The sequence below is a fragment of the Zosterops lateralis genome, assembly GCF_965231275.1.
Source record: "Zosterops lateralis genome assembly, chromosome: 6".
Classification (NCBI taxonomy): domain Eukaryota; kingdom Metazoa; phylum Chordata; class Aves; order Passeriformes; family Zosteropidae; genus Zosterops; species Zosterops lateralis.
Window position 1 is genome coordinate 17464083 of NC_139761.1, and position 19663 is coordinate 17483745.

Genomic DNA, 19663 nt, shown 5'->3' on the forward strand with positions numbered 1-19663 from the left:
TCTTCTCAGAAAAAGAGCCAAACAGTTTTCACAAGAACATAGAGGCAAGTTATTTTGCTTCCATGTTTTGTGTTCCCCCAGTAGACTGGCACGTTAAGGGTTTTCAGAAAATCTCAACAAACAGTTGAAGCAATTGAAAGTTGGGGTATCTGCTGTCAGGTTTATTGTCTTGTTCTTGTCTGGAATAAATGGTTTGTGTTTCTGACCTAGCTCCAGATGACAGTCAAGCACAAATGTTAAGCAATGGATAATAAATACAGCTACAAAATTTTGTCAGGGGAAATTCTATTAATTGGTTTGGCAGCTGATCTATGAATTTTCACTAGGAATTTAATGATTAGTTGTGTGTTTTGGATTTCAGGGAATGTAAATGAATTAATACCATGGTTGCCATCTAAGGAAAAATTTCTAATTGTCATATACAACCTCTTGTGTTTTTTGAATTATGAATGTGACCGAGGAAAAAAAGCTGCAGCATGTTCTGGTGAGGAATTCTTTGTACACACTTGAATTCTATACAGTCCAGATCCTTCTTTCTCGAAAAGAACTCTGTTGTTTATTCATTTGCAGAAAGGTAATCTCCCAAACGATTTCAATAATTATAACCATTGGAGAAGGCCAGTCATCCCCCTTGGTAAACTCTAATAACCAGAGGAAAACAAGAGTATAAAATCCATTTTGTAGTTATGCTTCAAATGTGAAGTGGATCATGCATAGAAACACCTCAAAATGTAGCTTATCTAATACTTAGGAAACTTACACGGTGCATACTGTCTGGATTATTAGGTATGGTATTAGGAAACCAGTCTTTGTTCTTAAGTCCCAAAGAAGGTCCTTGACAGGAGTATCTCCCCTTGACCCAGTGCTGGTGAGGCTGGAGTGCTGTGTGCATTTCTGGGCTCCTCAGTTCAACAGACATGAGGAACTGCTAAATGAGAATCCAGTGAAGGGCCACAGAGGTGAGTAAGAACCTTGACTGTCTCTCCTGAGGAAAGGCTGAGAGAGCTGGGACCATTTAGACCAGAGAGGAGAAGGCTCGGAGTGCATCCGATCAATATATATAAGTAGCTGAAGTGAAAGTGTAAAATGGGTGTATTCAAGCTCTTTTCAGTGGTGCTCAGTGACAAGTCAAGTGACTTTCCAACCAAAAATAAAACCTGTAGGCCCATGCTGAATAGTAGGAGTTTCTAGAATTGGCGGTTCAGTTTGAAAGCTTCAGTGTTTTGACTACAAACATTATTTATTACTTTCTTCCCATGTGCAAATTCAAATAAAAATCATTTAATGTAAATCTAGTTAAGGAAATATTTTTTCAAATCATTTTTTCTTGAACAAAAAAATCATTAACTATAGATGATGGAGTTTTGGTATGCAATAGAATGTTTACTGTGAAATGAAATACCTTTAATGGTATTTTCTGTAACAGAGCAGGCTTTGGGGTCTGTGCTGGTAGGTTGCTGCTCAAACATGGCACCTGGGGTTCATTCTCCATTCACATTTGATAAGGAAACCATGTTCTTGCTTCAAAGGATGGAAGCAATGTGGTGCTGAAGTCATGTGATGTGCCATTCTGAGAGGTCAAATACAGGCACTCAAATCACTTGAGCAGGTTAATTCACCAAGATATTCTACTTTGTTAATAAGCCGTTAAGGCATTTTCCTTTTCTGAATATATTTTGAGGAATTGATTTCTCTTTTTCCCCAGAAAGTTTGTTTCCAGCTGAAAAATCATGTCGTCTCCAAGCTTATTCTTTGGGCCTATATAGTGTCATGGTTATTTTTTTGTTTACACTAAAGATAAATCAATTAACTCACTTTATCATCTCACACAGAATCGCACAGAATACGTAGATTGGAAGAGACCTTCAAGATCATCTAGTCCAACCCAGCCCTAACACCTCAACTAGATCATGGCATCTAGTGCCACATCCAGTCTGTTTTTAAACACATCCAGGGATGGTGACTCCACCACCTCCTCGGGCAGACTATTCCAGTATTTAATCACTCTTACTATGAAAAACTTCTTCCTAATATCCAACCTATATTCCCTTGATGCAGCTTAAGACTGTGTCCTTTCGTTCTGTCAGTTGCTGCCTGGAGAAAGAGACCAACCCCCAGCTGTCTACAACCACCCTCAGGAAGTTGTAGAGAATGATAAGGTCACCTCTGAGTCTCCTTTTCTCCAGGCTGAACAATCCCAGCTCCCTCAGTCATTCCTAACAGGGCTTGTGTTCCAAGCCCTTCACCAGCCTTGTTGCCTCCTCTGGACACATTCAAGCATCTCAATGTCCTTCCTAAACTGAGGGGCCAGAGCTGGACACAGTATTCCAGGTGTGGCCTGGCCAGTGCTGAGTACAGGGGAGGAATGACTCCCCTGCTCCTGCTGGCCACACCATTCCTGATACAGGCCAGGATGCCATTGGCCCTCTTGGCCACCTGTGCACACTGCTGGCTCATGTTCAGCTGCTGACCAGAACCCCCAGGTCCCTTTCCTCCTGGGCACTGTCCAGCCACACTGTCTCCAGCCTGTAACGCTGCAGGGGGTTGTTGTGGCCAAAGTGCAGGACTCGACACTTGGACTTACCAGACTTCATTTTGTTGGACTCTGCTCATTGACCCAACTGTTCCAGATCTCTCTGCAGATCCATCCTATCTTCCAACAGATTGACACATGCTCCCAACTTAGTGTCATCTGCAAATTTACTAATGAAAGACTCAATACCCTCATCCAAGTCATCAATGAAAATATTGAACAGAGCTGGTCCCAGCACAGCCCCCTGAGGAACCCCACTGGTGACTGTCCCCAGCTGGATGCAGCACCATTCACCACCACTCTCTGGCCTGGCCATCCAGCCAGTTCCTAACCCAGCAAAGAGTGCTCCTGTCCAAGCCCCGGGCTGCCAGCTTTTCTAGGAGTGTGCTGTGGGAAACAGTGTCAAAGGCCTTGCTGAAGTCCAAATAGAAACATCCACAGCCTTCCCTGCATCCACCAGGCAGCTCACCTGGTCATAAAAGGAGATCAAGTTGGGTCTCTCCTAAACCCGTGCTGGCTGGACCTGAGACCCTGGCCATCCTGTGGGTGCTGCATGATGACACTCAGTATAAGCCGTTCCATTATCTTACCAGGTACTGAGGTCAGACTCACTGGTCTATCTCCAGATGATCTTTTTTGAGCATACTCAGTTTATTTCCCTCCATGAAAGAAGTCATGATTTAAAACCCCAATTATATCACAATTAAACTAAGCAGTCCTCCTATAAGCCTCTGGCTTCAGTATCTTTTGTCTATCAGTCAAAATGGCATTTCTTACAGCAGAAGCAATTGCTAGGACAAGGTGAGATAATTACCCTGCTGACCATTTTATATTGTGGTTCACAAGGGCAAAGTCTCAGTTAAGCTCTTTCCAGCTTTTCATACTAAGTGGTCTCAAATTATCAAATGTATAAAAGTCTGAAGGGAGGATTTGGATTCATATCCAAATCAAGAGGAGAGATGAAAGACAGTGATGTGCCTTCTCCCTCAGGAAAACCAAGTTTTCTCAGTAGTTCTAGACCTGTTCCGGAACACGTTATACTGTCTGAAAAATGTTTTTGAGGGATTTAGTGTTGAATCTTCATAACAAATCTTTTTTTATCTAGAGTTTTGGACATCATCTTTTAAAAAACATTTTTCTTGGATTTGGTTTGGTAAAATTAAAATAGTTTAGGAATACAGAATAAAAACTTCCCTGGATTCAGTTTGAAGTGAGACTAGAACAAGCCTGTTGTTTAATACACCTGCATACCATTGAAAACTTTATTTTTCCTAATTAAAACTACAAGAATAGAAATACCAAAAATATTCAAGCACAACTGAACATTTGAAATATACTAGAAGTTGATTAAAGTAGATCAACACAGCAAGGAACTACAGGCTGAGGAGCTTGCCTTCATGCACACTGCTTTTCATAGCCAGCAGTCACATCACCTTTTGATCTGATTCTGTCAGCACTCACAGGCAAGGTCAGGTCAGGTCAATACTTAAATGGGAAAATGTCTTGGTGCTGTAGAAAATGCTTTTCTTGGATTGGTAGTTGGGTCTTTTTCTCAGAACTATTGCAACAACATGAGGCTCTAGGACAATGTCTGAGAAGAGCAGGAGATGTAACCAAAAGCTTAATAATATTTGATTCCTAAAAATCTTGAAGTATTTCTGCAGAAATTTTGGGGTCTGCCCTAATATTTTAGTTTTTTCCAAAGTGCAGTCAAAGACGTTTCTAGCTTATGTCATCTACATTTTGGGGTTTTTGAAGTTAAGGCTGACATTGACATTAAGCTAAAAAATCCGAAGAATTTAGTCTTATGTTTCATAATATCTCAAGGTTTGTTTGTTTGTTTTTTTTTACTTCAAGATGTAGTTTACCTAGTTTTTCAAAATATTATTATACAACTTACAGAGTTGTATTTGTGATTTAAAGCAGCACTTTCGTTTAGCATCGACTTTGAAGGAAAAATAATGTATTATTCATAAAAGTGGCAAAGGTGTCTAATCTGTACTGATAAAGATTAGTCATATGCTCACATTAAAATTTAGATTTGTTAAGATACACTTATATTATAATGCTGTTATATTCTGATTAAGGAAATTGGTTTATTCACAATATATTTATTTGACTTGAAATAAACTATTGGTTTTGCTACATTCACATGGTAAACAAAACTACTGGGCACTTGAAATACCTTGAAAAGAAAAATAAAGCTGTAATTTTCCTTAAACTTAGCTAGCAGAGTGTGAAAGCTCCCTTAACCATCTTAATAATTTGGTTGAATCTTTAACCGAGATGGTGTTGAATGTTCTCTTCAAACTACATGTAGTGAAGATTTTTTGCCCAAGGAGATTCTGGTGTGTCATCTGGTGTATTATGCATTTCCCCTGGTGTAACAGTGAAGTGCCTTACAGAATGTTATAGATACATATAAATCACCTTCATTAGGGCACAGATTGCTCTGATTACTCCATTGGCTACAAAAGACTTCCATACTTCCATTTCTACTGGAAATACCCAGTATCATTATTTGCATTGCTGTTATAGCTATTACCATAGTAAGAGACTTTGAAAATGCAGTGCTTGATTTGCACAAAAAAGGTCAGAATCAGCCAAGATTGCCTTAACTCTTGGTAGCAAGAGCTATGATTGTATTTTTTTCAGCCAGGTTTCTGATGCCTATCAGTTTTATATTGCAAAAGATAGAAACCACAAAGAATTCCACTGTTTGCACCATTTGCTAACACCAATACTACTCTGCATTTAAAGCAAGACCGCTTCTGTTAGAAATGCAGTTCTCCTTGTTATTTTACCTAGCTGCTAGAGGGTACCTTCATTATTAAATCTCCAAAGAAATACTTTATCTTTTCTTCAGAGTAGCTGTCCTCAGCCTAGTTGCAAAAGACTGTCCTTTAGCTGGGAATCCTGATTACTGTTGAGAGGCTTTCTGCTGGACTCCTTTTCTTTTGAATAAGTTCTGTAAGATGGTGCCTGATGCTTATTCTTCTATAAATGCCCTAGGTATTCAGATATTGCTTTAGAAAATACATTGAAGAAATCCTTCCGACCATTTTTCATAGGTTTCTAATTTCATTTCACTCTTTGATCTTCCAAGCATTTTCAGAGGAATTCCTTTATAGTGCCTATTGCTTTGAGCTGCAGAGAGGATGGATCAAGACTTGTAACTGTATGCAAAGGCTGATTTAATTCTTTTGCTTTAAAAGCACGTCATTTTAGCAAAAAAAAAAAACCAAAAAAAAAAAAAAACCAAAAAAAAAACCCAAAACAACAACACAATAACAAAACCAACCAACTAAACGAAACCCCCAAAAAACCCACAACCCAAAACCCATCCCAAAACTAATCTTCTTGTCCAACAGCAATATCCAACTTCTAATTGCTCAGGTATTCATGGAGTCATCATAAATATTTTTAGAGGCTCCTGTTTTGGGGGGTTGAATTAAAAGATCAAGAGAAGTGTGTCCAGAGAGTGAGTGGCATAACTGGAGAGAATAATGTCAGTGTGAACAAAATGGTCAGCTTTAGATGTACCTGCAGTAGTACTTCCAGCAGTGGTTTAGCCAGAGTTTCATTTGCCTTACACCGTGTTGACTGTAGAAATTATTGCACCTTAAACATCCTTTGGCTTCATATGAAGTATATTGATAAGATATTTGGCATAAAATTACATGGAAATAAAATGCTTGATTCAGGTGAAAAGTTCAAGTGAAAGAAAAGAAACAAAACTGAGGCATAGGACCAGATCTAATAATAAGGAAAATGTGTCCAAGCTGACAGTCTTGTTTAGAAATTGCTCTTAACTATGTTAAAATGATTGTGTTCTCACAATGCTCATACATTTCACTCCTGATTACTTAATGTAGTTTTTACTTTATCCCAACTGACAATGACATTTGTAGATATGACATATTTTTGTAACAATGTTCTAAGAGAGTGTTTTACTGCTTTGATTCTTTCTATTTATGTGATACATTTCTCGTGACTAAATCTAGTTGGATATTTTAAAAATAACAGTGACCCTCCAATTTTCTGAACCATAGGTAACTTATATGAGGAGCAAAGCTCCTGTAAATGTCAGACTACGATATAGGTGCATGCAAATCTTATATATACAGGCTATTGTGGGAAAAAACACAAAACGCATTTAAAGGTAAAAATCACTTTAAAAAAATTATGCATTTTAGTGCATAATGGTGGTTTGAGGTCTCCATTTTATCAAGACAGCTTGCATGCAGCATGAGTGGATTAATTCTATGTTTTGGTTAGCTGACAACAGTATAAACCTTCTCCTGACTTTTAGAACTGTGCTAATCCCTGTTCCCTGTTTATAATCCCTCTACAAGAGCAAGCAAGGTGAATGATGCTTTATCTTAGATCAAGACAAGGCATCTGACAGCATTTGGAAATTGCCTGAAGAGTTACTGTGGCAAATGTGACATTTTAAGTGAAATAGCCTTCTGGAGTACTTGGGGAAATAAAATGAATATTTGAAGAACTGGTAAATGTTTGGTTTGGGTTTATTTTTTAGATCAAGGTTGCACAATAGATGATATATGTATTTTTTAGTTACAGGTTCCTCTTTTGCCTACTGTTTTGTTCAATGCTGTTTCTTCTGCCATGTAAATAAATCACCATAAAAATGAATAGCCTTTGAAACATTATTCTGTAACAATTTATAAATAATTATGATTTTGTCTTTTGCAGATTACAGCATGTGTTTATGAGAATGAGTATTATATTACATTACATTCCTCATTGGGATTAGCCAACTGGATCAGTATTTTTGAGATAAACATAATTTTTAAGCAGAACATTTGTATTTTCTTGAAAGTGTTACATATGAGTGCTCTTTATCCATCTTCTCCTTTTTATTGGTTTTCCGTAATTAAGTTTGTGAGCCCACATGGGCGATATCTTTCATTGGCTACCAACTACATGTTGACTTCTGAATCCCTTCAATATTTTCTAGTTTTCCTGTGCTTCTTTCCTGTTTTATTTATGGTCTTGGTACATGTGGGGATTTTGTTTGTTTAGGAGATGGTCTTTTGTGTAAATACTTTTGTGGCCTCTATAGCATTTCAATAGTTATTTTCTAAACAAGAGTCAGATGTTGTCTCAATTTTAAGTGGTATCCTGGTTCCTTTCACTTTTCTGGGTGCAAAGTTAGATGCTGGGATGGCCCATTTGTGACAAGTGTTAGAGATGTCCTGGACTTTTTTTTTTTCTGTAGGAAAACATCCCTGTCAAACACCTGCAGAACACCTGTACTAGTATTTCCTGATTTGTTAAAGGATCTCTTTTGGGTCATCAAATCCAGTGACCTAAAGGAGCTGGCCAGCTGCACTGCCCCCCTCCTAAGTTACTGACAGCTGATTGCACTGTCTTCTCTTTGCAGATCTTGTACTCTTTCCTTTTTTCTCTGTCTCTTTTTTCTTTTTCTTTTGTTTTGTTTCCTTGCTGCTAGTTCTAGGGGATTCATATTTGACACTTCACGTGTAATAATGGTTTAAATAGTTGGTTATAAGTCTGTGCCTTGTCTTGTAAGGAAAAGAAGGCAGTTGGATTTTTTTTTAGGTGGGATTCTTACTTTTACTTGCCTTCAGGCTCTAGTGTGTCCCATTATTGTACCACCAGTTCTTTAATATGAATAGCTATTAAAGAATAACAGGACATTATCTTAGCAAATTTATCTCCAAATGATTCTGGAGTATATGATACTTCTGACTTTCATGTGAGAAGATTTTTTAGCTAGGAATAGGTAAGTAATTTTGCTGTCTTCTTTTTCAAGGGGCATATTAGAAAAGAATTTTTTTCCTCAGATTTTGAAAACCTGGTGATTAAATTGTCAAGATCATGTAGAATTTGTAAAAATCCAGCAACCCCACTCAGTCAAACCATGAGTTCTCCTCTTGGCACTGGCAAAATCATTCATATCTGAAAAGAAGGGGAATATCTTTATTTTTAATCAGTTTTCTAGGAATGATAACTTACTAGAAAGCTGAGGGCAATCCCTTCCTCAGCAGTGGAGGATGTGACAATGCAAGACAAAAATGTACATCTTCATTTAGGGGCATATAGTTCCCAGAATATTTTACTCTGTTCTCATATTCAGTGAGTTGGGAACTTTGCACCAGTGTTGCTTTATTCACTCTCTAACTCTTTCCTTCTCTTTAAAGTACATCTGGTTTCTTTTTTGCCCCCTCCTTGGAGTTCAGGAACAAAACAGAAGCCCAAAGCAATCTTTAGGATTCTCTGAGTTGCTTATAAATGTTTCTTGTTGATCTAAAAGCATTCAGATTCAGGAGGAGAAAATATGGAATGGTAATGAGATAAACTGCAGCTGGGAATGTATAGTTTGAGTTATATAGTATATATATATAAACCAATGTATAGTTTGAGTTCACTGTCCCTGTCTCCACTTCAGACTCTCTTACTTTGAAGTTGGATGCTTGTGCAATTTAAGGAAGGTTCAGGAAGCTTTGTTTGACATTATTGGCTCTGGAGCAATAACTATAGGAAAGGCTGGTAGTAATGCTCCATGATGAATACTGCTTTGTTTTGTCTATGGAAATAAGTGCTCTGACTTGATCTGTTTAAACTTTGATGAGAGATGTTTGCTGATTACAGGTCTTTCTGCTTTAAGATCTTAAATAGTATGACAGAAATGGTTTGTAGCTTCCCCTGTTATTCTTTCTGGGAAATATGGGTAAATGACTGCAAATAAGAAGCTATTCTCAACTGTATGTGAAATGTCTGTAAACATACCATGAAAATATTTTGCTTTATTTAAATATATAAACAATTTCACACTTGAAATTAACTCTTAATTAATAGATGTCTGAGATGCTGTTATTTTACTGCAGTATTCTTTTGTGCATTTTTACTGGTGCCCTAGTTTTATGAAGCTCAGGAGTAGTCACATGAATATATTCTTGGATTTTCATCCAATATTGTTGCTAAGGAAACATCATCTTTAATACTGTATCCTTGTCTGCAGCTTGTCTGTATTAATCAATGCCTGCTAATGCTCAGCGCAAACCAAGTAAAGATGAAAAAAAATCTTAATTTCTTTTATTATCAAGTAGTTTATTATTGACTATTCTCCTTCAGGATCCCTTGCCACTACAAACCTCCCACAAATTGGAGGATCTTATCCATGGCTCTAGTCTCATTCTACGCAGACATAACATGGACAGATTTTATATTTTTTTCATTGGCTGCCATTAGTATTTAATAATCTAACATTGGTCTTGTACAGTGCATGGATCTGGTCAAAATGTTGGGAAATGCTTACATATTGCTCTAAAAGGGAGAAATAACCTTTTCTGTATGCATTAAAAAGAGGAGCTCGACTGTACTAAAGTGAGAAACATCCCTTTTCAGTATGCTGTTAAAACTCTACTATTGCATTTCAGCCCAATTTGAGTATCTGGCTAGGAAAAGACCTGTCATTCAGACATGTTGGTGGAAATCTCAGTTCACTACAAGTCCATCTATTTAGTTTTTTGCAATAGTGACAGGCAAGTTTTTTTAATTTTCTATTTCTGAACTCTTCTGAGGAGTTCCAAATTCTAGGGCCAATTTAAAAATTAATTAGACTTAGCAGTTTGTTAGCTTAATACTTGCTTCTTTTTTCATGGTCATGTTTGCCTTTTGGACAAGTTCTTACAAATCTGCTTCTTGAGAAACACTACATTAGATCTAACATCTGTTGTGGAAAAGCCCAGGTCAGAAAGGCCAGAGGCAGACAAGAAGGCCTGAAGAATTTGTCTCATTAGGGATATCTGTTTCCTTTTTTGGACAAGCAGCAGTATCTCATTCATCAGCTTAGTCATCCTTCAAGGACGAGGAAAGAAATCAAGCACCAGTTTACAGTCTAGCTGTGTGGGCTAGATGCAAGCACAGTTTCAGCAGTCTAACCTGGATAGGTCATACCAGCTCTCATTACCAGGATAGTAAAGGGAACTTGAGTTCTCTTCTCCTGAGTGCAGTAAAGGGAACATGTGTCCTTTTCCTCTGAGTGCAGAGCTTCTTATGCCACTAAGCAATCTCTTCCCTCTCCCTAAGACAAAAATAAATGCAAGAAAGTATTTGTGAGGGACTGTAGTTAAGCCCACAGGTCCCACACTGACAAATTGGAAATCTGCCTTGAGAAGTGAGCCATACCCAGACTTTTCTGCCTGAACTCAGGAACTGAGTGGATGAATAGCAATTCATTTGCTATTCTAATTGCTATTGCAGATACCATCCCAATGGTTGCATGATTTTAACACCTCAGAGTACCCAGAGAGAGCTTGAACTCATTGTTTGATCCTGTTAACTGCATGACACTCGTAAGTTCGTATAGTGCATGTATGGAAAGCATTTTTTGTTATTTGTTTCTGGGCACTCATTCTAGTTAAACTCTTTCTTTCTGCACTAGGAAGCTATTTAAAGTGTTTTGCTCAGGGCTGTTCTAACAATGAACATTCTCAAGTATGTGAGTTGTATAGATGCTTCTACTCTAGAGGTTAGATCAAGATACTGTATTTTGTATTGATTGCTGTGCTTATAGGGATTGCTTGATCCCTCATAGTCCAATGAAAGAACTGAAAAGAGTCACCACATTGTGTAAAATTGGAATCTAGGAATCAAATCCTTGATTTTTCATGAGGACCTAAAATTTCAGATGCATAATTCTGCATGGTGCCCCATGGGATTAATAATAACCAAGACTTGATTATTAAGGAGAAACATTGTCTTATCATTCATGTCTCATATCAAAATAATGTAAATATATGTGGTAGTTACTTCATTAAGTGTTAGTAACAGAAATAGTAGTCCCTTGACTTTTTCCATGCTTGTCTTTTTATCTGCTCTGATAGCCTGTGAGATAGAATACTTACAGGTAGTACTTTAAGTTGTCCTTCACTCCTTGGTCTCTTAGAAAAGGTGAGGAAAGGTATTTTCAGGCAGCTGTTTCTTCAGCCACTGCTAACAGCTTTGCTAAATAGTTTCCCTTAAACTCACCATATTTGCATTTTTCATAAAAGCTTGCTGTCTTAAAATATTTATTGCACGTTTATTTTCTTCTTCTTTCAATGACTGTCTACAAAAAATATTAGCAGTTTACTATAGAGACTGAAGTGATAGGAGGACATTGGTAATTCTACAATGTTGTCTGTTGTGATTAAAATACAGGGTTTGGGTCTTAATTTGTGCTGTATTATTGTCCTGTATCAAGGCAGAATTTGAGCTCAGTTTTTTAAGCCAGTATTTTGTATTGTGATGTAGAAAGAACTAATACTGTGATGCTGCTATTAGTTGTTATTTGCCATTTATTGATTAGAAATAGAGGAAACCTTCTCTGTATTCACCTAATATTTTTGGAATGAAATTAGTTGGTGTGCCAACAATGTTCTCCTTTCCCTTGGTAGTACCTGTGCTGTTGTCCCTTCCATCTCTGATGCATTGTGTTTCTCTAAAGACTCTAGGCTTTGATTAAAAACATATAGAGCTAAGTTTTTGTTGCTATAAATTGTTTTGTAAGATGTGGTATGGGGATGCTTTTGCATGTATGTGTGTCCATGTGGTGTATGAGTGTTTTGTTGCACTTGTGTGGTTTTTGCTGGTCTAAAAATGCACTATGCACTTGTAGCACAGATCAGGACAGGTTTGAAGAGGTGGTGAATCAGACATGAGACTGCTGTGTTTTTTCTATTTTCCTTTTAGTTTCTATCTCTTTTCTTGCTTGTTCTTATCAGTTCCTTTTTCAAATTTCTTTATTGTCCATTTTGTGTAATTGCTCCCTTTCTCTGGTGCCATTCTAAAAAAACAGATAATTTTTGGTGCAGCATTTTCTCTCCCTCCAGATGCTTTTCCTTTTTTCCTGTGAGTACACCATCTGCCTTTCTGTGCTCTGGGAGATGTGCAGGTGTTAGTCAGGATTAGGTGGCAGAACTGAATTGAAATGTGCTAAGTTTTGCCACCAGTTCCTTTCAGCAATGTTTTTTAATTGTGAAGTTGCTCTGTCAAACAAACAAGAAGGGAAGAACTAGGGAAACAACTCTGGAAGTGTCATGAAACAAATGGGGAAGTATTGGTTACTTTATCCTGGTGCTGAGGATAACAGGGAGTAGCCAAGAGCAGAAATTCCCATAGTAAAATGGAAAGGTTTAGGGCTTTTTACCTTTTCAACTTTGCAGTTAGAAGTTCTGCTCAGTTTTGCATGTGGAATTTGTCAAGCAGTATCAGCCAACTGAACTGCTATTTTAAAACAGAAAAAATATAGGAATGTATTGTGTACTGTAGTGTAACTTCATAAAATATTAAGCATCTTCTAATGTGGTTTTCTCTTGCTCTTTCTGTATATAGAAAATATATACATATTCTGAATTAGATTTTTTTCTGGTAATTTCCTGGTTAGCTTTGACCTTGCTGTTTTTGCTAATATTTATAGACTTCCCTTGTCTTCACCTTTTGAACTTTATTTATGAAATCCTGTGTTCAAGTTAAAGATCATCTTACCTTTGCAAAGTGCTCAACCTTTCTCCTTTCCAAATCCTTTTGAGAAGATAAATATACTTACTGTGCGTTGTTAGTGGTTCTGTCCACCAGTTTCTCAAGATCATTCATTACCATGGGATTCATCAGGCTAGGAAATGTTTTAGCCAAATTAAACAGCCAGCTTTGAAAATTATGTCTTTCTGACTTCTATGTGGTATTTCTACATCATTTTGGACTGCTGTACCTAGTATGTGTGGAATGTGATCAATTAGTTTGTTGGGGTTTCTGTTAGAACATATTCTTAGTTTTCTGTCTTATGAAATCTGAATCCTCAGACCTCATGTTCTCCCTTACAGCTTGCTGGAATAAACAAAATGAAGAAATATCTTGCTGACTAGAATGTTTTCTAGCTTGGTCCCAGATTTGGCAAAACAGTTCTGATGATCCTCAAGTGAACTCTGAAAGATTGAAATACAAGCTAGAAGAAAATTCTCTACAATATTAAAAATGTGAAGAGTTAATAATTATTCAAAACCAGCTATTCCCAATTGTTCTATATTAAAATTAAGATATTTAAGATAATCGCTCTTAAGTTTAGTCCTCTGAAGTGTAGTCATTGTCGCTAGTCTAAGCTAGTCGTACTTTGGGTTGCTGTACAATCAGCAGAGAGATGGCTCCAGAAAGCTGTCCTCTCATAGAAAGGACATCAAGAACTTCTGGAAATGCACATATCTCTCTGCTGGCGATTGATGTGTAGACAGTTAAACACTAACTTCTGTTTTCTATTGTTTGTGTTTTTAAGTTTTAAGAATTGGAAAGAAAGGAAAAAAAGATATTTCTCTCAGTGCATGAAAATCTGACCAAATCTAGTAAACACTTTTGGAACAGAAGTACTGACTATTTTGCAATTAATTTAATTTAGAAGGCTTTTGAAGGCTAAATTCAAGAAAGATGTTGGTATGTACTATATTTAGAATTTCGCAGCTACTGTGGAATCTGTGATACAAAATGACTTTTTATTATCTAGAATCCATGGGAAAATATCGTAAAAGAATTTTTAAGGAAAAAAAATAATGCAACTAATGAGGCAAAAACAAAAGTTTCATGCAGAAATACTTTATATCTTTTTTTTTGGCAGCCTTGCTTTGCACCCTGAGCGTGTGTTGGTGGCAACAGGTCAAGTTGGGAAGGAACCATACATCTGTGTGTGGGATTCATATACTGTGCAAACTGTATCTGTTCTGAAAGACGTTCACACACATGGTATAGCTTGCTTGGCCTTTGATTTAGATGGTCAGGTACGTATTTAATATCCTTTTTTCAAACACTTGAATGAATTGTTTATGTATTAGAAATTTGTCACATAGCTTTTCTTGAAAAAAGAAAGTGTATTGTCTCAGGTTTTATCTGCTTATTCTCAAGTTGAGGAAGATAAAATTACATTACTAATGAATTCCAAATATTTTTCATTTGGAAAGAAGATTAGAATTTTGAAAGCTTCTTGAATGCATTTTGCATTCACTGGTGGCTCTCCACATTTTGATTGTTTAGACTCACGTCAAGAAAAACGTTTCATTGGGTTATAATTTTGTTGCTTTTGAACATTCTCTGGTTGTCAGAGCTGCTACCTATAATGGAGATTGTTTTTACCAGACACTTGCTCCTCTGAGTAAAGAGACTTTCTTGACTGATGTATTAGAAATGGAAAATTTAATGGTTATATTTACATGTTAGGTAGCAGCTGAAAAGGTAATAACTGAGAAAATCCTTTCTGGAGATGTGCTTTCTTGGTCTAAGAAACACTTCTTTCCCTCCCACTCAGCCTTGCAATGTGATACTCAGATTTAGCTATATTCTCAGTTGCTTTTCCTTGCAGAAAAGGTCAGTGTTAGTTACTGCTGTTTTCTCAAGTGAGGATCTATTGTAGAGACCAGCTGCTGTCCTTAAGAGAATATCAAATGGAGCTGTGTGGAACCCAAGAGGAAAGCCTACCTGTAACCTGTTTCTGTTAAAACATGTTGTAATTGTTGTAGGAAAGTTCTGAGTTTGTTGAAATGACCTCTCATTGTTTAGGAAGTCAGCTTCTAGAGTCAGCTTCTTTCTAGAGCATAATTTCTACTTCACAGCAATATCTTTTCTTTATATTGTTCTTATTGTGAAAACTTGTGTCCCTCCCTCACTTGAATGGCCTTCATAATTAAAAATCAAGATGCATCAAATTAGGATTGAAGTACCCTAACTTTTCAAAGATGGAATAGAAAGATTAGGTTTTGTAATATTAATAAATAGGAGGCATAGATAGAAATTGTATTTAACTTGTTTATTTTTTTTCTCATAATCTTAGAGTTTTTAAGACAGTAAAGGAATTATGTTACTTGGAATAGGTTTCTGTCTTTAGGAAAAAAGGTTATGATTCAAGTTTGGATTTTGTTTTTGCTTTTACAAACTCACTGGATAATCTATGTAGAAATTGAAGCTAAATTTTTCTTTAATGTGTGTAAGTATTAACTGCTGAATAGTGAAAAAACTTTGCCCAAAAGATTTGAAAAACTTTCATTTATCAATAGCAAGATGGCACAATTCATGCAAAAACTGAACAAAAATACTAATTTTCTTTAAAAATTAAACCAAATCACTCAGCTTTTTTTTTTTTTTTTTTTTTTTTTTTTTTTTTTTAAATTCAGTCCTGTTAGTCTTTCTGTTGAGGACTTCTATAGGAAAAATAGCATTTTGACTGGTTAACAGATTCAATACAAGTGGCTAGTTTAGTCAATCATTTGTGTCAAGAAATCAGTGCAAGGTGTCTTCACAGTCAAGACAAGACAGGCTGCAAAGCACAGGAAGATCTCAAAATTTTATTTTTCTTGATTTTTTTGGAATAATCTTTTTGTCCATCCTAGTTTTATGGTGTAAATGGCTTTAAACTCTTTCTGAATAATAAAGACTCCATGAAATTTTGTTTGAGGCCTTTTTAATTCTTGTTTGAGAAAGTATTCGGAAAGAAATATATACTCATATGTGTCTTGAAGAATCAAGCAAAAGACTTTCAAAGCATTTAGCTGTTTTTAATCTTTTGTTTGTCTCCAAGAAGATTGAAGAAAATATTTTTTCTTTGTATCTCTTGAACTTCTAAAATAAATCCTAAATTCTGCGAGTTACATGTAATTAAAGATAATGCAGTTTCATTAACTTCAGTGATTATTCCTTTTTTGCAAATATCTCCTTATTGCAGCTTGCCATGTGTGCTATATATAATTATACATATTAAACATTATAAATCAGAAATATGTTGTTGTCTAAGAAGATCTTTATGGTCATGATGTTGTACCTGAAAAGATGCATCTATGTAAGCTTTGGTGTAAGATATAGCTTATGTTTTCTTCTATATCAAAATGGAGCTATTGCTTCTATCTCAAATGTGATACACACGTTTTGCAACTCATTCAAAATAATAACTTTGGTTTTCATTAATATATTGAGTTATTTTTGTTTGTTTAATTTGGACACTTTTAGCGTTTGGTCTCAGTTGGTTTGGATTCGAAAAACACAGTTTGTGTATGGGACTGGAGAAAAGGAAAATTGTTATCAATGGCTCCTGGTCACACAGACAGAGTAAGTATAACTAAATAGTCTGAGCATCAATGTCATTTTAGTTTGTTAAGCCGTGTCTGTATATACGTACTAGACCTGTGTTTGAACAAAAACCAGTTTGTTTAAGAAATTGAATTTGCCTATAAAAGACATGAAGATATTTAAGACATGTGCATTTATTTCTAGAATAAAATGTGTAACTCAATATTTATTTGTGTATGGTTTGTTGAGACTGAAAACATGTAGGGGAAGTGCAGAATTAATGCACTTCTTAGACTCTAATCCCCATATGAGAAATAAAAATGCAAATAATTGCTTAATTTTTTCTAGTCTATAAATGGAGCTTAATGTATTTTTATAATGTGTTTTAATTACTCTAGGGGAAAAAAAAGCCAGAATGATATTGGGTATATATTGAAATTTCAGTATGGAATGAGAGGATAAAAAAGTCTTTCCAATGGACCCATTTAAAGCATTTCAGACTCCCTGTTAATTTGCTAAACATTTTTACTGTTTTAACTGTCCTGTGCTAGAAAGGCCATCTCTGCTGACATCCTTGGTGTTTTTTGTGCAGATATTTGATATTTCTTGGGATTTATACCAGCCAAACAAGCTCGTCAGCTGTGGCGTAAAACACATCAAGGTAATAAAATAACTCTTCATTTACAAAATATTTAAGCTGCAGTAATATATGCTCTATAAAATATATAAAAGTAGAAACTAAAAGGAATACAGAATGATAACATGGAAGGTCTTGTGTAAGAATAATATTAGGTCTTAGAATTGCAATCATGAACCACACCTGACTGCAGTAGATATATTAAAAGATCTGTATAGTGATAAACAGACCCTCTCTGCTCAAAAGATTTCATGCCCTTGCAGAAGTAATGTAGTAGGAATGAAACAGTTGTCAGCAGCATTGTACATAATGATTGTACTATAATTTAAAATTTAGATTCTCTAAAATACACTGTTTGAAATCCAGAGTGGTATAAGACAGGATGTGCATGTTTAAGGTGACTCCAGGTACTCAAGTTTCTGAATCTTGAACAGTGAATGAATTGCTGCACTACAGAAATGAAATTAATTGGAAAACCATTTCTTACTATTTAGAGAGAGTATGGGGAGACAGTGGAAGAGAAAGGAAGAGAAGCAGCATTTTCCTTTCTTTTAATTCTTTTCCCTGCTTGTATTTATGCCTTTGTCATTTGGAGAACTCTGTACCTGTTACAAGATTCATAATTTGGACAGTTCATGTCTTTTTCAAGCATGCTCTGTTTGATCTATGTAGCAAATGCTGTGCAGAAACAACTTCTTTTTCAGGTTTAACTTTGTCAGCAGGATTATCAGTGATTAGGAACCATGTTTCATGTCAGCCAAAATCAGTCTTCTCCTGTGCACAGTTTTCTGTGTTACCACATAACAGCAGTAGATGGCAGCTTGAAGGTTCTGTATTGCTGTTGTGTGTAGGTTCCCATGGTGGGGAAAATGTATTGCTTCATATACAATGAACTTTTGAAGTCATATGTATTAATGGCCTACTGGAAAAAGTCTTAAATCTTTGACTAGATTGCATAAGTCTGATTTGGCATAGTGTTTAGCATGCCAGTTAAAAAATTTCATGAACTTAATAATGATCTTTTTTTTCCTACTTCTCTAAGAGGACCTTTATACCAATAGTAAGCTAATATTTGCCAGCAGTGATTTAGTATATTTAAGATGGCTTTATGATGTCAAAACATACCTATTTAGTTAAGCAAAATTTGAGCAACTTTTAAGGCTCTACAAAGCCTTTCTAAAAGGCTTTAGCAACATAATTTTAAAAATAATTGCTATTTTCCCTGCAAAAACATAATTGAAAATCAGAATTCTAGAGATATTTAGGCCTTTGGATCAGGCAAGAGATTTTTGCTGACGTATTTTTTTCTTAAACCACACCTTCTTGTTCTTTCAGAGGTCAAGAATTACTTTCATGTTTTTAATACTATTGTATTTTTTCTCAGATGATATTTTATGCTAATTATAATAGTACTTAATCAAAATATGTAGATAATTCCAAGTGAACTGATATTGAAAAATTACTTTTCTTATATATGTCACCTCTTTCCACATTGGAGCTAGGTGTTTGATTTATGAAGTGACTGTGTAGTTGCTTCTCAAGCAACAACATGGTCTATGTCTTGAAATCTGTACTTTAGTTTAAAAAATGCTACTGTAATTGTTGCACCCTAGCCAGCAGCTAAGCCCCAACCAGGTGCTCAATCACCCCATCACTAGCAGGACTAGGGAGGGAATTGGAAGGGTATAAACTGGAAAACTCATGGGTTGATATCAAGGCAGTTTAATAGAGAAAGGAAAACCTGAGCATGCAAGCAAAGCCCACCAAGGAATTAATTCACTACTTCCCATGGGCAGGCAGGTGTTCAGCCATCTCCAGGAGAGGACATGTAACAGTGACTTGGGAAGACAAACTCCATCACTGCAAATGTCTTGTGTCGTTCCACCCCCACCCCTTCTTCCCCTCACTTTATATACTGAGCATGATGCCACATGGTCTGGAATATCCCTTTGGTCAGTTTGGGTCACCTGTCCTGGCTGTCTCTTCCCAACTTCCCATGCACCCCCAACTTGCTTGCCAGTGTTGCAGTAGTTAACCAGAACAGCCCCTGGCTGTGCAAGCTGTGCTCAGCAATAACAAAACCATCTCTGTATTATCAACAGTGTTTGGCCAAATCCAAAACAAATCCCATACCAGCCATTGTGAGGAAAAATAACTATCCCAGCCCAAACCAGCACAACTAGTTAAGATACTGGGATTTGTCTTATCTCCGTACTAGTTATTCTAATCAGTAATGGTAATTTCTAGTTATTTTTGAATTACAGTATTGCAGGTACAAAAATCTGTTTGTGGTAGCTTCTTACATTATCCCATATTAATTGAAGTCTGCTCAGAATTTTGAACTGATTATTGGTAACAGAATGCCTTGCTGTGAAATACAGTTCCATAAACTCATATGCAGGAAACTCTATATGCTGAGGCAA

General features: G+C 36.2%; 1 protein-coding gene across 1 annotated transcript in view; it reads left to right on the forward strand.

The window, feature by feature from the left end:
* Positions 1–19663, forward strand: part of EML5 (EMAP like 5) — a gene marked incomplete at its 5' end in the record, with an annotated part of 95059 nt that overhangs the window by 5378 nt on the left and 70018 nt on the right. The window contains 3 exons of the mRNA XM_083863991.1: positions 14169–14328; positions 16544–16642; positions 17196–17264. Coding sequence (XP_083720117.1) covers positions 14169–14328; positions 16544–16642; positions 17196–17264 — 328 coding nt within the window. The remainder of the gene's footprint in view (positions 1–14168; positions 14329–16543; positions 16643–17195; positions 17265–19663) is intronic.